Below are 23,442 nucleotides of genomic sequence, written 5' to 3'. Positions count from 1 at the left end.
TCCAAAAGGGTGGGCCAACATACTGGACTGCCAGAAATTTCTGCTGTGCAGTCCAGCAGCATAGTCCCATAAAAATAATATTAAAAAAATAATTTCTAAGAAGGTGGGCCATATTTCTGGATCCCACCTTGTTTTAGGCTTAATGACGGACCTTGGGTCCAAATTTCAGGAATTTTGGAGGCCCAGAACCCACCCATTGGATGGCCTAAATTCAGGACAGTTATATTCCAGCAATATTTCACCCTGGATAGATTGTATTCTTTAAATTAATTTAAATACTTCTGAGTATCCTAAAATCATGAAAATTTACAGGGAGGTGGTCCACCCATGGTGGGACTCACCTACAAATTTTTGGGGCCAATGGAGCCCCGTGCACACCGTGGCAAGTGCTGGACTGGCTCACCACGTTCAGGTGTCTCGATTCACCAGATTTTCTTGATGGTCTGTTTTATTTAAATTAATTAAAATACTTCTGACCGTCCAAAAATCACAAAATTTTGAGGATTCTTGGTCCACCTATGGGAGGACCATCTTGTAAATTTTCATGCCATCGGGCCCCTGTACTGACCGTGGTGTGGCCTGCAAACTTGGGTCAGTTTTGGGCCAGATACTCAGGCCCATAGGACTACCCACCACGGGACGCCCCTACCTTGGGCTGTTGGTGGGCCTGTATTCCAGCGGCATGACCCACTTCTAATGTGTGTTGTGCATTCCCCTCTCATCCGATGGGACCCACTGTGATATGTGTGGGTCACCATGGGCTAGTAACTCATCTGAATTACATAAATTTCTGGATTCCAGCAGGCCCAGGAAGTGGGTGGGCTGGAATTCCAGTAAGGGGCCCAAAGTTGCTCCATAGTTGATTTTTTTGAAGCTATTGTGGCCCACCAGATTTAAGGGAGTATTGCACACACTTCTTGCCTTATTTCCTTAGATATTTTTGGGCGTAATTAGTGGCTCTTAAGGCTCACCTTTGTGGTGATGTGGGGGTTAGCTTTAACCAGATTTTTGGTAGTTTATAGGCCCAACGGGCTGGAAACCTATTTCTTGAGCCCAAGATCATGCAGGGCCTGACCTTATTGTTTCATGGGCCCAACGGGCCGTCTACAGGCTGACCGTGTGTATTTATTAGCCGTGATGCCCTCATGAAATGCTTAATTATGGGCTGACCTGCGGGGCCCACATAAATGTATATTGTAGAGGGCCTTGCTAAGTCTTTGGGCTAATGTGGCAAGGCTCACACTGTCAGTATAGGCCTTGCCTATGTGTATTCTTGGGTTTATGGGCTGCCCTCAAGCCCACCATAATGCATGAATTGGATGACTTTTGTTTTGGGCCATTTCTTTAGTGCCCATTATGTGATATAGTATATGCATGTTTGTGTTAGCAAGCAGGCCTTGTGGACTCAGTTCTTTTGGATAGGCCCATTGATCTTGGGCTTATACTCTCCTCTCTATTGTGATGGGCTTAGGGGCAATGATACACAAGAAGTCGGGCCCTTGGCTGCCCACTAAACTGACCCTGTACTTAGGCCAAAAGTGAGGCCCAACTCACTTATGTTAAATGTGAAACTAGCCCAAGTAAATGAATTACTGGGCTGCCCATGAAGCCCACCACAATATGTGGAATTATGTCCTTTGTGGTTGGGCCCAAACCTTACTTGAGGGCCCACTATATGGCCTATGAGTTGGGCTTGGTGTATGGCCTACTAGTCCACACATTGCTTAGGCCTTAGATCTTTCATTATATGGGTAGTGGCGAGTTACCTCTTGGAAACCAGTTGAGGTTGGATGTCCTCCTGGGTGATCCTAAGGTAAGCTCATAGGTTTATCTATGGGTGGTTAAAGGCCCACCATAGACCTTAGGCCATTTATTTAAGGCTCAATGTGCATGTATGTGGAACCTACCTTAATGCATGTTTGGTCCAGGCCGTCCAAGCCTTGGATCGCCCGATTGTGGAAGCACTCTCTGCCTTGGGTTGCTGCTGGACTCACAATCCAGTAGCAGGCCCACTTGATCTTTTCATGATATATACACACTCTCCATCTGGTGGGGGCCCCCAGTGAGTATAGTTGGCCTTCATGAGATTATTTGCACATACTCAACTAATTTTTGGACCTTAGCAGGCCCAGGAAGTCAAACAGGCCAAAAGTTTATCAAAGGGCCTTCGATGTATAATTTTATGGTTACAACTTTATTTGGCTGTGGGGCTCACCATATTGAGAACTTGTGTACGTGTTACATGCTTATGCTTTCTTATAATCTTTGGGCTTAATCAGTGCATTCTTTTGGGTCACTTTTAGTGATCTTATGAGGACCCCATCTTAAGATCAGAATTTTGGGACATCCAGTGAGCCCAGATTGGGCAGGGACATCCCAGCTTGGCCCAACCATACATTGGGCCGACTTCCACCATTTTGATGGACTTGTGGGCTGAGGTAAGGATAGTATTGGGCCCTCGGTTACCTACTTAAATTGTTAGTTATTGGGCTGATGTAGTGGGGCCCATTTCATCCAAACTTAAACCTATTTTTTGGGCCGTATATTGTGTATGCGGGCTGCCCACCAAGTCCAACTTAATGTATGGATTCTATGGCCATTGGGAATTGGGCCTTAGGCCTTAATTCCCCTCTTAGAGCTCATGTTGTTAAAAGTGGTATTATATCTTTTTATGGCCTATTATGAGCAATATATGTATGTGGTTACTTTTATTTTTATTTTAAATGTAGGCCTTGGGCCTTTTATCCATATAGTTCATGGTTGATATGCCTTTTTGGAGAATGGTGGTTAAATGTCCCCATTATGGACCCTTCTAGGTCCGGTTGTATTTAAGAGTGATTGGATACTTATCTTAGACAGTTGCTAGGCTCATTTCTATATTACTTAGACCCGTAGTTGTATGCTTAGTCTCGTGGGCTACCCCAGGTAAATGGGCCCCCACTAGAGGTGGAATTCCTTATGGATATTGTCTAAGTACCTAGTCTTGGTTCCTTCTTGGATAGGAGGAATGTAATTTACTTTGTATATCGCCGCATGATGCGCCTAGACCCATCTTCATGGCCCATGTGCATCATTGTATGCTTGGATGACACTGTGTGTGTGGTTATGATTGTGCCATTGGGCATTGCATGCTGTCTTCTCGAGGGACGTAATATTCCCTCTTGAGCATGTTGGATGCTTGGAATTGATGCATAGTTGATTGTGTGATTCATGCATCTGGCATTGCATAATATATGAGCATTATCACCCTTGCTTCATCAGGGTTGTAGCCTCCACAGATACGTCGTGGATGGCCATGTTTGGACACCGGAAATGTTACTTGAGCATACCGGGTGCATAGGATGCCCATGGGTGAAATTTCCAAAACTTCCATGGTACCAAGGATCTGCTCCAACGCCGTGACCGGGTGGAATATATGAGCGCACGAGGGCCTTATACCATTAGGCCGCGACTCCCACTGTCGTGTAGTCGGTTGGATAGGGGTGTGGCCTTACTCGCCTGATGTAAGAGGGCATTGCTAGGCTGAGTCTGACCAGCTCGGAATGGGTCCGCTACCGTCAGGCCTTGCTAGTGATTGGTTGTCCACAGGCGGGTAGTGAGGTCTCTTACGCTCGTTTGACTGTGCGGGGTCTGTAGAGCGGCAGTCATCCAGCAGTGTAATGGACCCCGGTGATTTCCTTATGATTGGAAATATACTTGACATACGGTTTGGTTATGAGCACTGGCATTACTTGCATCGCATTAGTATTAGTTATGTAAGCCCCTTCATGCATTGCCTTGGTATGGCGTCCAGTACTCATTGCATCATATTCATGATAAGCCTTGGTAAGGCTAGTGATATTCTCATTGAACATGTCTCCTTCTTGTATCTCCTATTATTCTTCTGTGCACTATTATCACACACTTACACCACCCTCTAAGCTTCTATAAGCTTATGCACGATTGATGCGTGCAGGAGATCCTAGGCAAGTGTCGCAGTGGCAGAGTTTGGATTAGAGCTGAGCTTGAGGACCCTGTATTGCATCCTTCCTTTCTTTCTTCTATTATCTTATGTATGTCCTTTTGGACCTTATGTAAACTTGTAAAAGTTCAAATTCATAGTGAATTTTGTGATATGTGCCTTTTTTATTCTCAGATTTACTTGTTATGATCTTGGGTGTGCTCGTATTGGAAATGGTTATATTGTTATGGAAATTCTCATTATAGGATCCCAGGATCGGAACCTGCTTCAGGAGCTGAGAATGGGGTACTACGGAGGCTGTTGCGGCCAGAACCGGCCATCGGGTTCCTTGTGAATCCGGTTACCGAGTCTAGGGCGTGACACCTCACCTCATAGGAAGCCCATGGAGACTTGACCTAGGGTCAGTGGTCACACCTAGGAAGAGTATGCGTCATAAGTAGTTGTGCTATCCAATTGGAGGCAACTAATAAATTCTTTATTGTTTCTATCATTATACTATTGTTTCTTTCAAGTCATGGTTCACCTGTCACTATCAAAGGATTTCAATCCAAGCTTTAATATGGAAAACTCAAAATCATATATCAGGCGTGTGAGGAAGCAGAGTTTTTGTTCAGGCTAGCTAGAAAATAAAGATATCGACTCTGGTGGAAGCCTTAGTGTTAACAAAGGCCTCTTTATATATATATATATATATATATATATTTTACACACACGTACACACCACCACACACTCACGCCGGAGTGGAATTTCACCACCTATGGGTACTCAAACCCTCGACCAGGTGTTGAAACTCTTAAGAGTCTACCACCGTAGTAAGAGTAAGGACCCTTGTTGTTAACAAAGGCCTCAAGGTTCTTGCTTCGCCTCAATGTGGAGGTGATCGGAAGAACATCATCCACTGGGACGTTGTGACTAGGACTGAAGCATGGAATAGTTCTATAATGATATTCATAATATTGCCTCTGGATTAAGCATTCATTAAATAATATAAGCACAGGAGCCAATTTTGTTACATAGAAATGCTAGAGTTTGAGTTTTAAAGTTAAGCCTTGGTATTGAGCATCCTTAGTCATTTTTGGTTGTCTTCTCTTCACTCGCTTTTCCTAATAAATCTTCATTCATTCATCATCATCATCTAACTTCTCAAAAAAATAAAAAATAAATAAAAAAAAAATTTAAAAAAAATCATCATCTAAACCTTATCCAAATTAAATCCTGTTTCGTTATTCCACTCTATCAAGGGCCAGACCTTCAATTAGACCATAGGTCATCAAGTCTTTTTTAACTACCTCTATCCATGTGCTTTTAGGCCTTGCCCCTACCATTTTAGAGCCTTCAACTTGTAGCAAGTCACTCCTAATCAACGCAATTCTTGATCTTTGTTGCACATGGCCGAAACCATCTAACTCATTCTCCTACTCATTAGATGAGCTAATAGAGAGTGTAGTGTGTGTGAGTGATCCAGGGTTTAATCCCTGGTAGTGTCACCTTTCAAAAATAAAAATAAAAAAATCTTATTACCTATCGGTACCACTCCTAGGTACCCTCGAATGCATTCATTTCTAATTCTATCCTTCCTCGTCTTGCCTCTCATCCATCTAAATATCTTCATTTCAATTAAACTCATCCTATGAGCATGTTGTTCTTTAACTGCCCAACATTTTGATGGGGACATCTCGCGCATACGCGCACGCACACCACCACCCCTACGCACGTACGTACGCAAAAAGAGGACCCCACCATCGATCTGGCTCGATGATGACGTCCAGGGAGGGCCTCCTAGCTAGAAGACAAGTTTTGGTTTAGAAAAGTGGGCCTGATAGTCAAGAAAAGCCCATCATGGGATCTCATGATTGTGGCCCACTCGTCGGTTTGATTTCATATTTTAGGTTTTGTTTATTGTTATTATTTAGAACATTGTGAATGCTTTAGATTTCTCTGTTTGGTTTTTATTTTAGTTTACTTCATCGCCAAGTAATAGGTTGCGCACATGGTGCGAGTTTTGGGGTATAGGATTTTCCCTATAAATAGGCACCCCTTGTAGTTCTTTTGATTCATTGAAGTTAATAAAAAAATTCCTGCTTTATTTTTCTGCTCTCTTCATGAGTTGTGGAAGAATTCAAAAGTGGGTGCGAAGTCCTCCCTTTTCGAAGGGCTAACTACCGTAGTGCGAAGCCACATTGATCCCGATTCACCCCCGTCCTCCATCATCTTTTTTTTTCCACCTTCCCCCACCATTCGTACTTCGAATTCGTCCTTTTGTTGCATCAGATTTCTTCATTACAGCAGGTTTCCAGATTTCAGCCCGCAAGTGAGCTGAAACTTCGGCGGAGCACCACGCACAAACCGTACATCGGATCGAGCTGAGATTTGGGGGTTTTGGAGACCATCCCTGGCCGACTAGGGCCGGAATCACACGCATGTCCATCTGGCCATTGTTGTTGTCCACACGCGGGATCGTCTTTTGGCTCAGGTTTTTATCCTCTTTTATCCTCTCATAACCGTTTTTCATGAATTCTAGCCCTAGATTACGTTTTCCCTAAGTTAATTGCCAATTTTCTTACCCTAGGGTTCCCCGAATTGGAATTTTTGAATCCCTTGGATTAGGGACTGATTACTATGCATGCGTGGATGATTATTTTTTATTTTTGAGTATTGTTTGGTTCATAATTTTTATTGATCCAGCCCTAGCATGTGTAGGCCTGGACCCGCATAGATTCCCCTTAATTGAATGTTTGGACTTTCATGTGGGATATGGAATTTATGTAATTGTTTCTGAACTAATGTGATCTTAAGCTTGAAATCTCACATATCATATTTAATTTTCATGTCCTGCATCACATTTTGTCCCATAAAGCATGGTTGGTCCTATAGCTATCCTGTAAATTTCTCTTTCATTTAGAGTGGTACACGATGATGACATAAAACTCCATAGGCACATCTCCATTTCTTCCACCTAGCTTGAATTCTATTAGCAAAATCCTTCCCAATCTCTCCTCTCTCGTGAATTATCGACCATAGGTATCGAAAGGGGTCATTTTGGGGAACTTCTTGGTCCACGATCTTAACTAATTCCTCGTTTCCCACTCCTATTATTACTAAAATTGCATTCCATATACTCTGTTTTAGTTCGACTAATTTTAATCCTTTAGATTTTAAAGCACTGCTTCATAAACTTAGCTTTGTGTTTACACCTTCCCTTGCTTGTCTATCAAAACTATGTTATTTGTAAACAACATACACCATGGGATCTCTTCCTACAAATGCCTCATTAAACTCGTCTATAACAAATGCGAAAATGTATGGGCTCAATGCTGATTCTTGGTATGAGCCTTCAGTAATTGGGAACTCACCTGTCTCTCCACTGGTGACCCTCACATTTGTCATAGCTCCCTCATACATATCCTTAATTATGTCAATACATCCTCTTGAGACTCCTTTTCTTTCCCAACACCCACGAGATTAACTCTCTAGGGACCCTATTGTATACTTTCTCCAAGTCAACAAATACCATGTGGAGATCCTTCCTCCTCTCCCTATATTTCTCCATCAATTGTCTGAGGAGGAAAATGGCTTTAGTTGTGCACCTCCCAGGCGTGAGACCAAACTGATTTTCTGATACATTAGTTTCATGCCTTAGTCTTTTGCTCAATCTCCCTCTCCCAATGTTTCATAGCATGGATCAGAAGTCTAATTCCATGATAGGTAGTGCAGTTTTGTATTTCTCCTTTATTTTAAATAGGTACCACGGTACTTTTCCTCCATTCATCTGGCATTTTCTTCCATCTTACAATCTTTTTGAATAACGTTGTCAACCAAAATAACCTAATATCTCCCACACTTCCAAATCTCTATTGGAAGGTTTCAGTGACTATAAATGCATCTTAACAGTTACTCTAATTCATTCATTGTAAATTTGTAAGCACTCATGAACAAGAAATTTAGCACCTAAATGTTTGGAGTTTTGCTAGTTGGCCTGTGGCAGGATTCTCAGGCACAAGTATAATCCCGTAGCCATTCCAGATAGGTTTGCCCCCAATATGATAACTGTGTCATGTGAAAATAATTTGTGGACTGTTATTTTTACATAGTTTTATTTATCAATCTATCAATTCCTACATTTTTTCTAGTGGTGAACAACACAAGTATGATAATGATGGGCTCACATTTTTTCAAGTGGTGAACAACACATCAGTTTGCACCATGGTGTGATTGTTGAGATGGCATTTTGCCTTTACCCTCCTCTCACTTCATTTTTCACTTAGTTATAGTGTGACTTAGTTGATCTATTGGACTTTGTTATCTTTGGATCTCTCTCTACACCAATGAAACTGTTGTCTGTTTTCTAGTTTTCTTAAATATTTTTGAAGGAAATACATAATTTGGTACTTTTGGACTTGTATACTCGATTTCAGGGGGTGGTTCAATGGTTGGTGCAATTTTTGGGTCAACTAAACAGGAACCTCTTGTTGTGGGGAAGCCTTCAACTTTTATGATGGACTACTTATCAAATAAGTATGATTCCAAAACTGATTCTTTCTTATTATCTGTTCTTATCATGTTCTTAACATCTCATCATTTTACTTTGTCTGGAACTGAAATTAATGACGAATCTAAATTCTGAAAGTAAACGATTTTTTTAATCATGTCTAGTTGAGTCTGGAACTGAAATTAATGATGATTCTAAATTCTGAAAATAAACGATTTTTTTTTATTTTTTTTATTTTTATATATAAAATCATTCTAGTTGTCAGTTCACCCATGCTCCAAGTATCATCTCCAAACATCGATTTAATTAAAAGGAAAACATGGTCCAGGTGATTATCAATTGGGCCAGTTGAACTTGGAATTTGAAAGTGGGATTCATTTGTTGAGGCTTTGAACATTGATTAATCAGCAAGCTCATTGGGTGACGTGTTTTACTTGGGTTGTCCTAGGTGCAGATGACATCAAGTGGTCTACTCAAATCTATACTGTTAAAATCTTGCAGTTCGTACATACACAGCACAGTCCTTTCTTTCAGAGATATAGTTGGGTGGACATTCAAAACTGCTGTTTTTGTTTCAAACTGAGGAGATTGGTATAGGGATTAAACTTAGGTCCCTAAGTTTAAATGTTCTTGGGAAAAATGGCTCTGCTCAAATCGAATGTGAGATAAGAAGAAGAAACTTGGGTGGGAACCCATCTAAAATGGTTCTCATTTCCTGGAGAACCTTTCTTTCCTCATGAAATCCATTATGTTGAAGAGTGGAAGCTTGAAGAAGAAGAACAAGAAGAAACTTGGATCCCACCCATCTAATACGGTTCTCATATCCTGCAAAACCTTTCTTTCCTCATGGAATCCATTATGCCGAAAAGCATAATCTTGAAGAAGAAGAAGAAGAAACTTGGGTGGGAATAATGTAGGGGCATTTTCACACCGGGCTTGAGTGGGGTAGCCCGTGGGATGCGGGGACACACTTGGGGTGGGCAGCCCGTGTGAGGTGGGTGGCTCGTGAGAGATGGGCCCCACCCGTGTGAGGTGGGTGGCTCGTGTGAGGTGATACCCATGTGATTTGGGGCCCACGAGGGGGGTTCGGCCGAGGTCCTAACCCATGAGATGTGGAGCCTGGGCTATGAGATAAAGGGATTGATTCGCCATGTTCTAACAGTTCGAGCTTTTAGAGCAAGTGGTTAATTCAAGGAACCCATCTAATATGGTTCTCATGGAATCCATTATGCCAAAAAGCAGAAACTTACAATCTGGCGGCGAAGTAGAAGAGGAACCTTTCTCATGGAATCCATTATGAGCAGAATCCAAATAGGCCCTCAGTCACCAAAAGCATTAAGAGATTGGAAGCAACAAATCAGGTGGAAATAAGAGACAGAGCAACAAATCAGCAAATAAGCTATTTCAAAGCAGTGCTGACACTCTAGCAAAAAAATTTCTGCTTGTATTAACATGCATTGAGATTGCTACTTCTTCAACTTGATTAGTTAAGGTGAAAAATCGGAAACTTGGGATCCCATCTAAGATGGTTTTCATTTTCTGAAGAACCTTTCTTTCCTCACGGAATCCATTGTGCCGGGAAAAAAAATGAACCAATCGTGGTCTGCGGGGACATCCAAACAATGATGCACGGACATGTGATGGCCTAACCCTAGATGCATGTATGATCAAAATGAAGAGATTCAAATAAATAAATTAATCAACTAACTGTTTTCATTCAAAGGAATTAGGCAAATCTCAACACATAGATGAGATCATTCCGTCAGGATCATGCCCCTTAGCATAAAATCACGTAAACATTAAAAATGGAGGACCTAGGGATATGATGATATCCCAGATCTAGCATAAGTCAACCCACAGTCAAGTTTGGATCTGATTCTCCTGACTAACAATCCCTCTTTTCCGTTCAAACTAAAAGGGTATATCCAGAGAGGAACGAAAGGGATGAAGAAGAGAGGTGGGTTCGAGATGAGAGGGAGTACGAATTCTAGGTCATCAAAGAAAAAGACGATTGATACTTACCTTTTCCTGCACCTCGAAGATCTAGAAAGAAGGAAACTTGAAACCGGGGCAGAATCCTCAAAACACCCAAGGGTCAATCCTGAAACCCTAATCTCATGATAAAAGAGGTAGAAAACATGCGAATTTCTATTCATTCAATAATACTAAAATAGGGTTTCTCACAATGTATATATAAGCCACGGAAAAAGTAAAAGTGCACTAAAGCCCCTGAAAACAAGGAACATAACAAAAAAGACGAAAAAAGTAAAAACTACACTAAAACCTCTGGAAAAAAAAAGAAGCCTAAAACTAAAAACACCCACACAACAGGGTGTGAAATCTGCCCCATGGGCCTGCGCTTAGGGTACAGTCATGCCGCTCTTGCACTCATAGTGCGTTAGAAAATGGGTTCGATGGACCTGACGTCTATCCACATCAAATTCTCCATTCTGGTACTTTGTCGGCGACGCCTCCTCCTCTAGTACACTCTAAAGGGTGCACCACTGATGTCTGCATCAATTCTCCTCGAGTAGGAAGAATTCGCCACTGGCGAAAGTAAACTCCCGTATCTCTCGAGCAAATCGGGGTCGATGTGCTGTAGCTCTTTCTCTGTTATCCAATACTTATCTGTAAGGGCCTTTTCCTCCATTTGACTAGGAATTTCTGAAAACACCCGGAGCGAGTGGAAACTGCCTCGGAGTCCAAAATTTCCTCTATCTCGTCTCTTCTTGGTGCAGGTGGAAGAGAATGTAAGATAGGTACAGGAAGGTCAGGTTGTGGCCAAGGTCCATATATAGGGGGGTTCTGAGAAGAAACAAGGGAACCAGTAGATAGAGGTAATGGCTCGTGATAGGGAAATAAATCTTCCACATTAAATGTGGAACTGATGCCCATGATAACAGGGATATCAACAACATAAGCATTAAACCCCGACCTTTTTAAAATTTTATGTGGGCCTATGCTACGGGCATGAAGCTTCTTCATGAATCCAGGTGGAAACCGATCAGACCTAATACGAATCATGACGTCATCTCCAAGTTAAAATTCCCTAAATCTCCTGTGAGTGTTAGTAGAAAGTTTATAATGTTCATTACTTAAATTAATCTTCCTCCTGATCTCACTATGCAATGCATGTATATGCTAGATGAAGGACTCTCCTAACTCTAAAGGATGCTGTGGGGTAGCCATAGGGATAAAATCTATGGTGCTTGGGGTCTAAGACCTAAAACAATTTCAAACGGGCTCATTCTTGTGGACCTGCTCACTGAAGAGTTATACACGAACTCTGCTTTGGGAAGAACAGTATCCTAGGTCCTGTGGTGGTCTCCAACCAGACATCTCAATAAATTCCCTAGGCTACGGTTCACTACCTCTGTTTGACCATCCAACTGGGGATGATATGCTGAAGAAAACTGGAGCCTCTTACCCAAAAGATGCTAAAGAGTCTTCCAAAAATAACTAATGAACCTAGTACCTTTGTCAAACACGATGGATCTGGGTACTCCATGAAGTCGCACAACCTCCTGAAAGAATAACTTAGCAACGTGGGAGGCATCTGAGGTCTTATAACAGGGTAGTAAATGGGACATCTTAGAAAATCGATCAACAACCACGAGTATGGAGTCGTTTTTATGAATAGTCTTGGGAGGCCCAAGCACGAAGTCCATACTGACATCTTGTCATGGGCCATGTGGAACTGGCAAATGAGTATATAAACCTGTATTTTGCTTCCTCTGCTTCGCTAGTTGACATGTTTGACACTGCCCTACAATCTTAGCCACATCTCGCTGGAGATTAGGCCAATAAAAACGATCAGACATTAGGGCAATTGTTTTATCTCAACCAAAGTGACTTGCCATCCCTCCAGCATGCAGCTCCCAAACTAGAAAATCACAGAGGGATATGCATGGGATACAGAGCTTGTCCCCTCTAAAAAGATATCCATCTGTAAGGACGAACTCCGCACTCCTCAAGGGCGGGTCACTAGACAATGACACATAAATGATCCCAAAATCAAGATAGTTTGAGTACTCACCCTTGAGTTGCTCAAAGCCTGTAACTTAAATGCTCATGGACCACAGCGTCATGATACGACGGCTAGGCGTGTCAGCAACCTGATTCTCTTTTCCGGCCTTGTGCTTAAGCACAAACGTGTACTCTTGAAGAAACCGTGCCCACTTGGCATGCCTAGGGCTCAACTTCTTTTGAGAGCTCAAATATTTCAAGGCCTCATGATCAGAGAACAAGACGAATTCTTGCGGTAATAAATAATGCCACCAATGGCGCAATGATTGTACAACCACATAGAATTCCTTGTCATAAGTGGAGTAGCATTGTTTAGTCTTGTTCAACTTCCCACTGAAAAAGGCCACAAGATGTCCCTCTTGGCTTAACACTCCGCCTATGGCAATTCCTGACATGTCACATGCTACCTCAAAGACTTTGGTAAAGTCAAGTAGACGCATGACTGATGCTTCCGTCATCTTCTTCTTAATTTTTGAGAAAGCCTGTGCCGCGACTTTAGTCCATCAAAACTCCCATTTTCATATGCAATCTGTGATGGGAGCCATAATTGAGCTAAATCCACGGATGAACCACCGATAGAACATAGCTAGGTCGTGAAAGCATCGCACGTCGTGTATGGTACGCGGCTTAGGCCAATTAACAATGGCCTTGACTTTCTCTGGGTCTGCAGACATTCTCTGACGATATGGCGAACCCTAAGAAGATAACTCGGGAGGTTAAGAAGGAACACTTCTTGAGGTTCGCATAGAGCTTTTCTGCACACAGGGCGTTGCAGACTTGCCTCAAGTGCTCATGTGCGGGCTAGGGGATGTACTATAGATGAGGATATCATCGAAGTACACAACTAAAAACTTGCCCATAAAGGGCCTCAACACCTGGGACATCACGCTCATAAACGTACTTGGGGCATTGGTTGACCCGAAGGGCATAACCAGCCACTCGTACAGCTTGTCCTTTGTCTTGAAGGCAGTCTTCCATTCATCTCCCAGGCGAACACAAATTTGGTGATAACCACTCTTGAGGTCCATTTTCGAAAAGATAGTAGAGGTGGCCATCATGTCAAGCATGTCATCAACCCTCAGGATGGGAAACCGATACTTGACAATGATCTTGTTTATGGCTCTACTATCAACACACATGTGCCACGTGCCGTCTTTCTTGGGCGTAAGAAGCGCAGACACGACGCATGGGCTCAGACTCTCACGAATGAATCCCTTTTTAAGCAATTCATCCACTCGCCTCTTCAACTCAGCATGCTCTGTGGACTGTGGGGTTCATTCTGCAGTGAGGGAGGTTTGGTAAGGTCGCCCCTCGGACGAGATCTATTGCATGCTGAATGTCTTGCATCGGTGGAAGCTCGTCTGGAAGGTCCTTAGGGAAGACATCTCGAAACTCCTCTAGGACCGGACGAGCCTCTTAGGGTATCCCCATATCAACCTCGGGTGTACTCTCCCTAGCTAATAGGCCGTACACCATAATCTCTACCTTGGTCACTCTCTCAAACTCCTTAGCATCTATGATGTGGAGAGACTTCGATTGAGGCACCCTTTGACTCTTAGGACCCCTAGGGACGCAACATCTTTCGCTCCTGTGGACAATTTGGGAGGGAGCAGGCTCAAGACAAGCTTCTTTCCTTCATGCTTAAACACATAATTATTCGTACGCCTGAATATTGTGACATCTTTGTCATAGAGCCATGGCCTTCCCAAGATGATATGACCAATGTCCATTGTGACTACATCACACCTCAACTTGTCCTTGTATGGTCCAAAGTCAATCGGAACAAGGCATTGTTGGGTTATAAGGAGGGATGTCGCATGCACCCAAGAAACTCTGTATGGGCTGGGGTGAGGGATTGGCTTTAACCCCAGGCGACTCAAAGTAACTGGGGAAACTACATTCTCACAACTCTCACTGTCTATGATCACTTTGTAGCTCTTTTCTCCGCACTTGACGTAAGTGTGGAAAACGGTGGTTCTGCGCCAATCTTCGCTTTCCTTCATCTGGTTCAAGGCGCACCTCACCATTACAAGTGGGATAGTCTCTGCAGTATCATCCTCGGCATCACTAGCCGGTTCAAGGGAGGGGATAATGATCTCCTCATTATCTGGTCACCATCAATTTTATCTGCCACTTCTTCTGTGGGGTGTTTGGAAATAAAGGCAATGCATGCGCCCACCCTTATTTGAACCCTCGGTAGCAATGTGACCCATGCCACCACAGCGGTAGCACTGCCTTGGCATCGCGGGCCTAGTACTTGGTCCAGCCATGTTGTTCCTTCGATTTCTGTTGACTGACTAGGCACCAGGTTGAGCTCTGGGTTGATTTCCGACCTAGGGTCTCGCTCCCTGCAGAGCTACTCTAGGCATAGTAGGTCGAAAATCAATCCCTCTCACATTGGACTGGCGCACACAGTGCTCCACTTCCCGCACTACTTGGTAAGCATGTTCCAGATTGGTAACCATGTGAAGCATGAGCTCTCGCTGAAGCTCAGGCCTGAGGCTGATACGAAAATGGGAGAGAACCACAACAGGGTCTTCATCCACATCGCAGCTCATCATATATTCATCGAACTTGGTGATGTATTCCGTCACCGTCATGGATCCTTAGCACAAAATGTGTCATTGATCCAACAACTTTTGCCTATAAGAAAGGGGAACATACTTCTCTCGCAACTACTCTTTCATTTTAATCTAAAAGAGAACTGACCCCTCTCAAGATCGCTCGCGGCGACACTCCACATTTCCCCAATATAGTTTTGCCTGGCACACCAATTTCATCTTGGTGAACCCGACCTATTGTGGGTCTGGTAGACTGTGCCACTCAAAGAAGTGGTCCATGTCTGCTAACTAGTGAGAAAAAACTTTGGGGTCCAATCTCCCATCAAAGCTGGGGGCGTTAACCTTAATGCCCTTCATGACCCTAACAACAGGGTCTTCGTGCTCATGATATCTCTGGGGTTGCTGATGACTCACCTCACCATGGCCCTCCCATTAGGCGGGAAGAACAGGACCACGATTGTGTGTGGGTGGTAATGGATATACCCCATTATGTCCGCGTGGGCCTGGCCTGCGCCCAAACCATCCCTAGGCGGATCAGGGCCCACAACTTGGGACTGATCGACAACCTTGGTGTCGGGGGTCACTTGGGCACCACCTACAATGGCGATTGGAATACCAGCCTCTAGACGTGTAACTCTCTCCTCTGGACGTGTGAACCTACCATCCTGATCCGCAAACTGCTGCGCGATATCATCTCTCAAGGTTCAAAACTGTTGATCCATTCTCGTAGTTAGGCCCTCGATGGCCTTGGCAAATTGATCAGAGTCCATGGTGTAATGGAGACCAAATCCTCGACCAGTGCGCGTGGGCATACACCAGGAATAACAAGTGAATGGTCTTAGATCTATGTGTGAGAAGGGGTAAAAACAATGATACCAATGCAATACAACTACCCTATATGGCCTAGATCTATACGAAGACTTAATAAAACCTAGGAAAAAGGGCTAACTGAACTCAACAAAATGTCCCTTCTGCAAAGTCAGTACGCAGGTAGCTTGCCAAGGGTGCAGGGGGTTGCGCATCCCTGCTCGGGGCTCGGGGTGGAGCGCCCGAAAGCTCTATGATTTTTTTCGATTTTGGCAAAGTGGTTTTTTAGAAATTTTTCATCAAAAAGACGGATTGTCGATAAACTGACCTACGCTAAAATCTAGGCTTTGATACCAAAACTAATGCAGGGACATGTGATGACCTAACCCTAGATGCATGTATGATCAGGATGAAGAGATTCAAATAAATTAATTAATCAACTAACTGTTTTCAATCAAAGGAATTTTGCAAATCTCAACACATAGATGAGATCATTTTGTCAGGATCATGCCTCTTAGCATAAAATCATGTAAACAGTAAAAAAGGATGACTTAGGGATATGAGGATATCCCAGATCTAGCATAAGTCAACCCACAGTCAAGTTTGGATTTAATTCTCCTGACTAACCATCCCTCTTTTCTGTTCAAACTAAAAGGGTATATCTAGAGAGGAACGAAATGGATGAAGAAGAGAGGTGGGTTCGAGATGAGAGGGAGTAAGAATTCTAGGGCATCAAAGAAAAAGACGGTTGATACTTATCTTTTCTTGCACCTCGAAGATCTAGAAAGAAAGAAACTTGAAACTGGGGTGGAATCCTCAACACCCGAGGGTCAATCCTGAAACCCTAATCTCTTGATAAAAAAGGAAGAAAACATGCAAATTTCTATTCATTCAATAATAATAAAATAGGGTTTCTCACAATGTATAAGCCATGGAAAATGTAAAAGTTCACTTAAGCCTGATGAGGATATCGTGCACATGCACGCCCGCACAGCGCCTGCACGCGCACGCACACCACCACCCCTGCGCACGTACGTACGCAGAAGGATGACCCCACCATCGATCTGGCTCGATGACGACGTCTAAGGAGGGCCTCCTAGCTAGAAGACAAGTTTTGGTTAAAAAAGTGGGCCTAATAGTCAAGAAAAGCCCATCATGGGATCTCATGATCGTGGCCCACTCGTCAGATTGATTTCATATTTTAGGTTTTGCTTATTGTTATTATTTAGAATATCGTAAACACTTTAGATTTCTTTGTTTGATTTTTATTTTAGTTTACTTTATCGCCAAGTAATAGGTTGTGCACATGGTACGAGTTTTTAGGGTATAGGGTTTTCCATATAAATAGGCACCTCTTATAGTTCTTTTCATTCATTTAAGTTTAATAAAAATTCCTGCTTTTTTTTTCTGCTCTCTTCGTGAGTTGTGGAAGAATTCAAAAGTGGGTGGGAAGTCATCCCTTCTTCGAAGGGCCAACTACCGTGGTGCGAAGCCACATCTATTCCCATCCGCCCCTACCCTCTTCCATCAATATCTCTCATCTTCTATCATCATTATTGCTTTGAATTTTTCAACTTTTGCAGCTATTCATCCCCCTACGGCCAGTTTCCAAAATCTGGACTTGTGGAAGGGCCGAAACTTTGGCGAAGCACTACACCTCGACCTTACGTCGGATCGTCGTCAAACTTGGAGGGAATGGAGGTCTCCCCTGGACGACCAAGGCTTAGATGTCACTTTGGGGAGGTGGGCTTTCATCACATGTGCGGCCAGCCCACCCGCGCACGTGCGTCAGCCCCGAGTCACTATCCGCACGCAGGAGCTTTCTCTGAGTCAAGTTTTCCTCTTTTCATTCATATTTCCTAAACCCCAGACTCAGTTTGCATTAGCCCTAATTTATTTGCCATTTTTTTCACCCTAGGGTTCTTTGAATTGAAATTGGGGAATCCCTTAGATTAGGGACTGATTTTTATGCATGTGTGGTTGATTTCTATTTCCCTTTGACATCGTTTGGTTTATAATTTTTATTGGTCCAGTCCTAGCCTGTGTCGGCCTGGACCTACCTAGATTCCTCTTTTTAATTGAATGATTTGGATTGTCACGTGGGATGTGGAATTTGTGTAACTGTTTCTGAATTGGTATGATCTAAGCCTAAATTCTTGCATCTCATACTTAAATTTCATGTCCTGCATCAAATTTGGTATCAGAGCCTAGGGTTCTTGTAGGGGAATTCACTACATATTTAGGGTTTAGTTTGTTTAAGTCCTTCATGCATTTAGTCCATCATATATAGCTGAATTTTAGTAACAGTGTGTTGTCTCCTTCATATAGAGTCTCGTAGGGTCATTTAATTTTTAGACGCATATAGTTGCCATAGCAGGTCCTTAGGTTGAGCAAGTCAGTGTTTGCACCCCACACTAAACATGGAGCAACTGCAAGAAACAGTGGCCAAGTTAGCCCAGCAGGTTAAGTCCTTGAATAAGCACTTGGAACAACGCATAGATAAATGTCTTGAATAAATAGAGGCCTCCTTCAGGGCAAACCCCACCACTGGGGAGGATGCCCAATCTCAGGCAGTTGGTCAGGAGGTTAGACCATAGAGGCGGCCAAGGAGTTGGTCATGGGCGCATACCTGTGCACCCACCCCGTGAGAGACATCATGATCAATATGACCTAGATGCACAACTCCTCAAGGGAGTTAGGGTAGATGCCCCTACATTTGATGGCCACTTGGACCCTAAAGCCTTTCTAGATTAGCTAGCGGATATGTTGCTCGACGAGTCCGATTCGCCAAGATGACGCTTGTGGGTCAAGCAAAGAGGTTTTGGGCGACGGTTGAGCGAAAGAAAGAAAGAACGAGGGAACTCTCAATAGTTCATTGGGTGGAGATGAAAGAAACGCTTAAAGAAAAGTACCTCCTTTTCTCTTATCGCTTACGATTGATTGAGGAGTGGTAGTCTCTTCGATAGGATTCCGTGAGTGTTGCGGACTATATCGAGAAGTTTGAAGAATACTCAACCTGCTGTGAGGTTGATGAGAACCTAGTACTTAACCTTGCTCGTTTCAAAACGGGCCTCCGTCCTGACATCAGGAGAGAATTGCTCACCAAAGAGATAGACACTATTGAACAATTGTACCAAGTAATGTTAGATGTCGAGCAATACCTTAAAGCATCTGTGGGAAGGCGGTTTGACTTTCGCGAATCCGGTGCTAAGGCCAACCCCTCTGGGGCTAGACCTAACACGGGATTCCAAAACAAACCTTCCCCTAATGTTCAGCCCAGACCTAAGGATGATAAGGGTAAAGAGATTGTCGAGTCTAGTTCACGTGGAAGTGGGGCCACTAGGTGTTTTAGATGTCAGGGGTTTTGTCATTTTGCTCACCAGTGTGGCACGAGAGAGGGCACCAAAGTACTCCTTATTGATGGGCAAATAGAAGTAGTGCCCCCAAAGAGTGATAGGAGGAGGAATATGAGCCAGTCAAAACCCCTAGTGATGAGAAAGAGGGAGCACAAGAGTCTATGACCCTCGCAATTATGCGTTGCGCCCTGACTCAAGCCAAGAACGCTGATGACTGGCACTACAACACTATCTTCTAGGCTTATGCAAAATGTGGGGAAAAGAGTTGTAAGATGATCGTGGATAGTGTTAGTTGTGCCAACGTGGCATCGACTAGTACTGTGAGTCGCTTGGGCTTGAAGCTGGAAACCCATCCTCAGCCCTATAGAGTCTCCCGGGTTGATGAAACATCCATTCCTGTCTTGCACCGCTGTCTTATCCCTATTCAGTTCGGATCATATAAAGACTCAATTTGGTGTGATGTTGTTCCTCTGGATGTGGGCCATATCATTCTGGGTAAGCCGTGGCTCTATGACATGGATGTTACCATATTTGGTTGTTCAAATGTGTGTACGTTCTGGTTTGAGGGCAAGAAGGTCAAGGTAAATCCTCTGCCACCCAAGAATACAATTGGAAAAGAGTTCACCACACAGAGTGGTGTGAGCGGCCCAAAAGAAGTGAAGGAGTCAAAGTCCAAGTCCAAACCACTCCATATTTTGAATGCCAAAGACTTTGAGCGAGAGACGGAGGCGGACTCGATGATATACGCTCTTGTGGCTAGGGAGAGTGTACCAGAAACTAGCGTAGAGTTACCCACTGAGGCCATTCAGGTAGTACATGAGTTTCGTGATGTCTTTCCTGATGATCTACCGAATGAGCTTCCTCCTATGAAGGATATACAGCATGCCATTGATTTAATTCCTGGGATGACTCTACCAAACCTCCCGCATTACAGAATGAACCCAAAGGAGCACGCTGAGTTGAAGAGGCGGATTGATGAACTCCTAGAGAAGGGTTTCATTCGAGAGAGCGTGAGTCCGTGTGCCGTGCCCACCCTTCTTACACCTAAGAAGGATGGCACATAGAGGATGTGTGTTGGTAGTAGGGTCATTAACAAAATCACAGTCAAGTATCGGTTTCCCATACCGCGTCTTGATGACATGCTAGATATGATGGCCAATGCTACTATCTTCTCAAAAATTGACCTCAAAAGTGGGTATCACCAAATCCGTATACGCCCTGGTGATGAGTGGAAGATGGCCTTCAAGACGAAGGATGGGCTATATGAGTGGCTAGTTATGCCTTTTGGGTTAACTAATACCCCAAACATTTTCATGCGTGTGATGACACAAGTGTTGAGACCCTTCATGGGGAAGTTCCTGGTCGTATACTTTGATGATATTTTGATTTTTAACATGACTAAAGAGCAACACCTCAACCATTTGAGGCGGGTTTGTGGGATCCTTAGGGCCGAGAAGTTGTACGCCAACCTAAAAAAGTGTGCGTTCTTGTCTAGTAGTGTGATCTTCTTAGGTTTTATTGTGTCAGCTGAGGGCGTATCGGCGGATCCCGAGAAGGTCAAGGCCATCGTTAATTGGCCTGAACCCCGCAATATTCATGAGGTGCGTAGCTTTCATGGCTTAGCCACTTTTTATAGGCGGTTCATTCGAAGCCTCAATTTCATTGTGGCTCCCATCACGGACTGCATTAAAAAAAAAAAAAAGAGTTTCAATGGACAAAGGCCGCCTCGAAGGCCTTCAAGGAGATAAAAGTCAAGATGACTGAAGCTCAAGTCACGCGACTTCCAGATTTTTCAAAAGTTTTTGAAGTCGCATGTAACGCGTCAGGAGTCGGCATAAGAGGAGTACTTAGCCAGGAAGGGCACCCTGTCGTCTTTTTTAGTGAGAAACTGAATGAGGCGAAACAAAGATATTCCACCTATAACAAGGAATTCTACGCGGTAGTGCAATCACTACGCCATTGTCGATATTACCTAGTACCGTAAGAATTCCTCTTGTTCTCAGATCACGAGGCCTTGAGATACTTGAACTCTCAGAAGAAATTAAGCCCCAGGCACGCCAATTGGGTTCAATTTCTTCGAGAGTATACTTTTGTGCTTAAGCACAAGGCCGGTGTAGAGAATAAGCCTACCGACGCATTGAGTCGTTGAGTTGCATTACTCAACTCAATAAGCGTTGAAGTTACGAGCCTTGAGCGCATCAAAGAAGAGTATTCTGAGTGTCCAGATTTTGGGATTGTGTATGCGTCTTTATTAGAGAGTCTGTCAGGAGCTAACAGTGAGTATTTGATTTTGCACGGATATTTGTTTAGGAGTGAGCGCTTGTGCATACCATGCACCTCCTTTCGCGATTTTCTTGTCTGGGAGTTACATCCAGGAGGGGTTGCGGGTCATTTCGGTCATGACAAGACCATTGCCTTAGTGGAGGATAAATTTCATTGGTCAAGTCTCAAGCGGGACGTGGCCAAAATTATAGGACAATGTCGTACTTGTTAACTGGCAAAGCAAAGGAAACAAAATACAGGATTATATACACCTTTGCTAGTCTCATTCATCCCTTGGCAAGACATCAGTATGGACTTCGTGCTTGGACTTTCCAAAACTATTCGGAAGCATGACTCCATATTTGTTGTCGTGGACCGTTTCTCTAAAATGGTCCACTTCATTCCTTGTTCTAAGAAATCTGACGTATCTCATGTTGCCAAGCTGTTCTTTAGTGAGGTCATCAAACTGCATGGGTTACCAAAAACCAGTGTCTGACCGTGACGTGAGATTCATGAGTTACTTTTGGAAGACACTGGCACATGATGAATATTAGGCTCCAATTTTCTTCTGCCTACCACCCTCAGACCGATGGCCAGACTGAGGTGGTTAATAGGAGTCTAGGGAGTTTACTTCGATGTTTAGTGGGGGAGCATACCAGGACATGGGATGCCGTACTACCCATAGCTGAGTTTGCATACAATAGTTCTGTCAATAAGTCCACAGGTCTAAGTCCTTTTGAAGTCGTTACTGGTTACAAACCTAGGAAGCCTATTAATTTTATCCCCATGTCAGGTCCCATAGGCCATCAAAGTCTGCAAAGTCTTTTGCACATCACATACATTCATTACATCAAGAAATCAGGTGAAAGATCACTACTAGTAATGAACATTACAAATTTTCTGCAGACCAACATAGACGTTTCCAGTGTTTAAATTATCGGTGACAATATCGAATTGTCGCCGATAATATCGGTATCGCAGGCTTAGCAATACCGAAAACCCATTTATTCGAATTGCTGCCAGATATCGCCGATATTTTCGAAATATCACCGATATTTTGGAAGGGTGGGAACTGTAGCCAACGAGAGATGTTTTCGGCGATAAAATCGTCGAAATCAAAAACAAAAATCGCAAGAAAATACCTGTTTTTCGCCGGATCTAGTTGAAAACACGAATTTCAACAGCTTCACGGTTGTTGAGTGCGGATCGGCAACTTTCCAGTAAGATTCAACCCAAAAAAATCGGCTTTTCCATTGAAAAATCCTCCGGCAGCTTCCCAAGAAAAAATCGGCTTGCGGGTTGTGAAAATCTCAAGTTTTTGTTGGAAAATAAAGTGTTTTTTTTTTAAAATTTGGGATGAGGGAGAGGGATTTTTGTGTTGAAAATCCAGAGATTTTGGTGGGAAGGAGAGGATTTTCAGGGTTTTTACGGAAATTGGGGATGGGATTTCATTTTAAATCGGGGGTTTGGGTTTTGACGGTGCAGGTCGGTGCTCCGTGGGCCCCACCATGATGCATTTGTTGTATCCATTCTGTCCATTAATTTTTAAATATAATTTTAAAGCTTGATACAAAAAAATAGGTAGATCTAAAACTCAGGTGGACCACACCACGGGAAAACAGTAGTCATTAAATGTCCACCATTTAAAACCTCTTGGGGCCCACTGTAATGTTTATTTGATATCCAAGCTGTTGATTAGGTCTTAAATACCTGGGTGAAGGGAAAAAAGAAATATCAGCTTAATCCAAAACTTTCGTAGCCCGCAAGAAGTTTTTAATTGTAGACCGAATACGTTCAATCAACATTGTGTGGTCCACTTGAGATTTTGATCCATCTCATTTTTGGATGGTTATCATAAAATGATCTAGAAAAATGGACCAATGGAATGGATTAAACATATGCATCATGGTGGGACCACAGAGCATGGACCAGTGGCGAGGCTTTAAATCGGACTGCGTACTGAGCTACTCAATACGCTT

General features: G+C 43.3%; 1 protein-coding gene and 1 long non-coding RNA gene across 2 annotated transcripts in view; both read left to right on the top strand.

The window, feature by feature from the left end:
• Nucleotides 1–23,442, top strand: part of LOC131240069 (phosphoglycolate phosphatase 1A, chloroplastic-like) — a 63,222-nt gene that overhangs the window by 28,897 nt on the left and 10,883 nt on the right. Inside the window, exon 9 of the mRNA XM_058238090.1 lies at nt 8,378–8,477. Within this exon, the coding sequence (XP_058094073.1) occupies nt 8,378–8,477 (100 nt within the window). The remainder of the gene's footprint in view (nt 1–8,377; nt 8,478–23,442) is intronic.
• Nucleotides 8,499–10,753, top strand: LOC131240070 (uncharacterized). The gene is made up of 2 exons (XR_009168607.1): nt 8,499–9,812; nt 9,843–10,753. It is a non-coding gene; the product is annotated as an uncharacterized LOC131240070 (long non-coding RNA).

This window comes from Magnolia sinica, chromosome 3, assembly GCF_029962835.1.
Source record: "Magnolia sinica isolate HGM2019 chromosome 3, MsV1, whole genome shotgun sequence".
NCBI lineage: Eukaryota > Viridiplantae > Streptophyta > Magnoliopsida > Magnoliales > Magnoliaceae > Magnolia > Magnolia sinica.
Note: the sequence above shows the minus strand (reverse complement) of the source record. Positions and strands in the feature narration are given on the sequence as shown.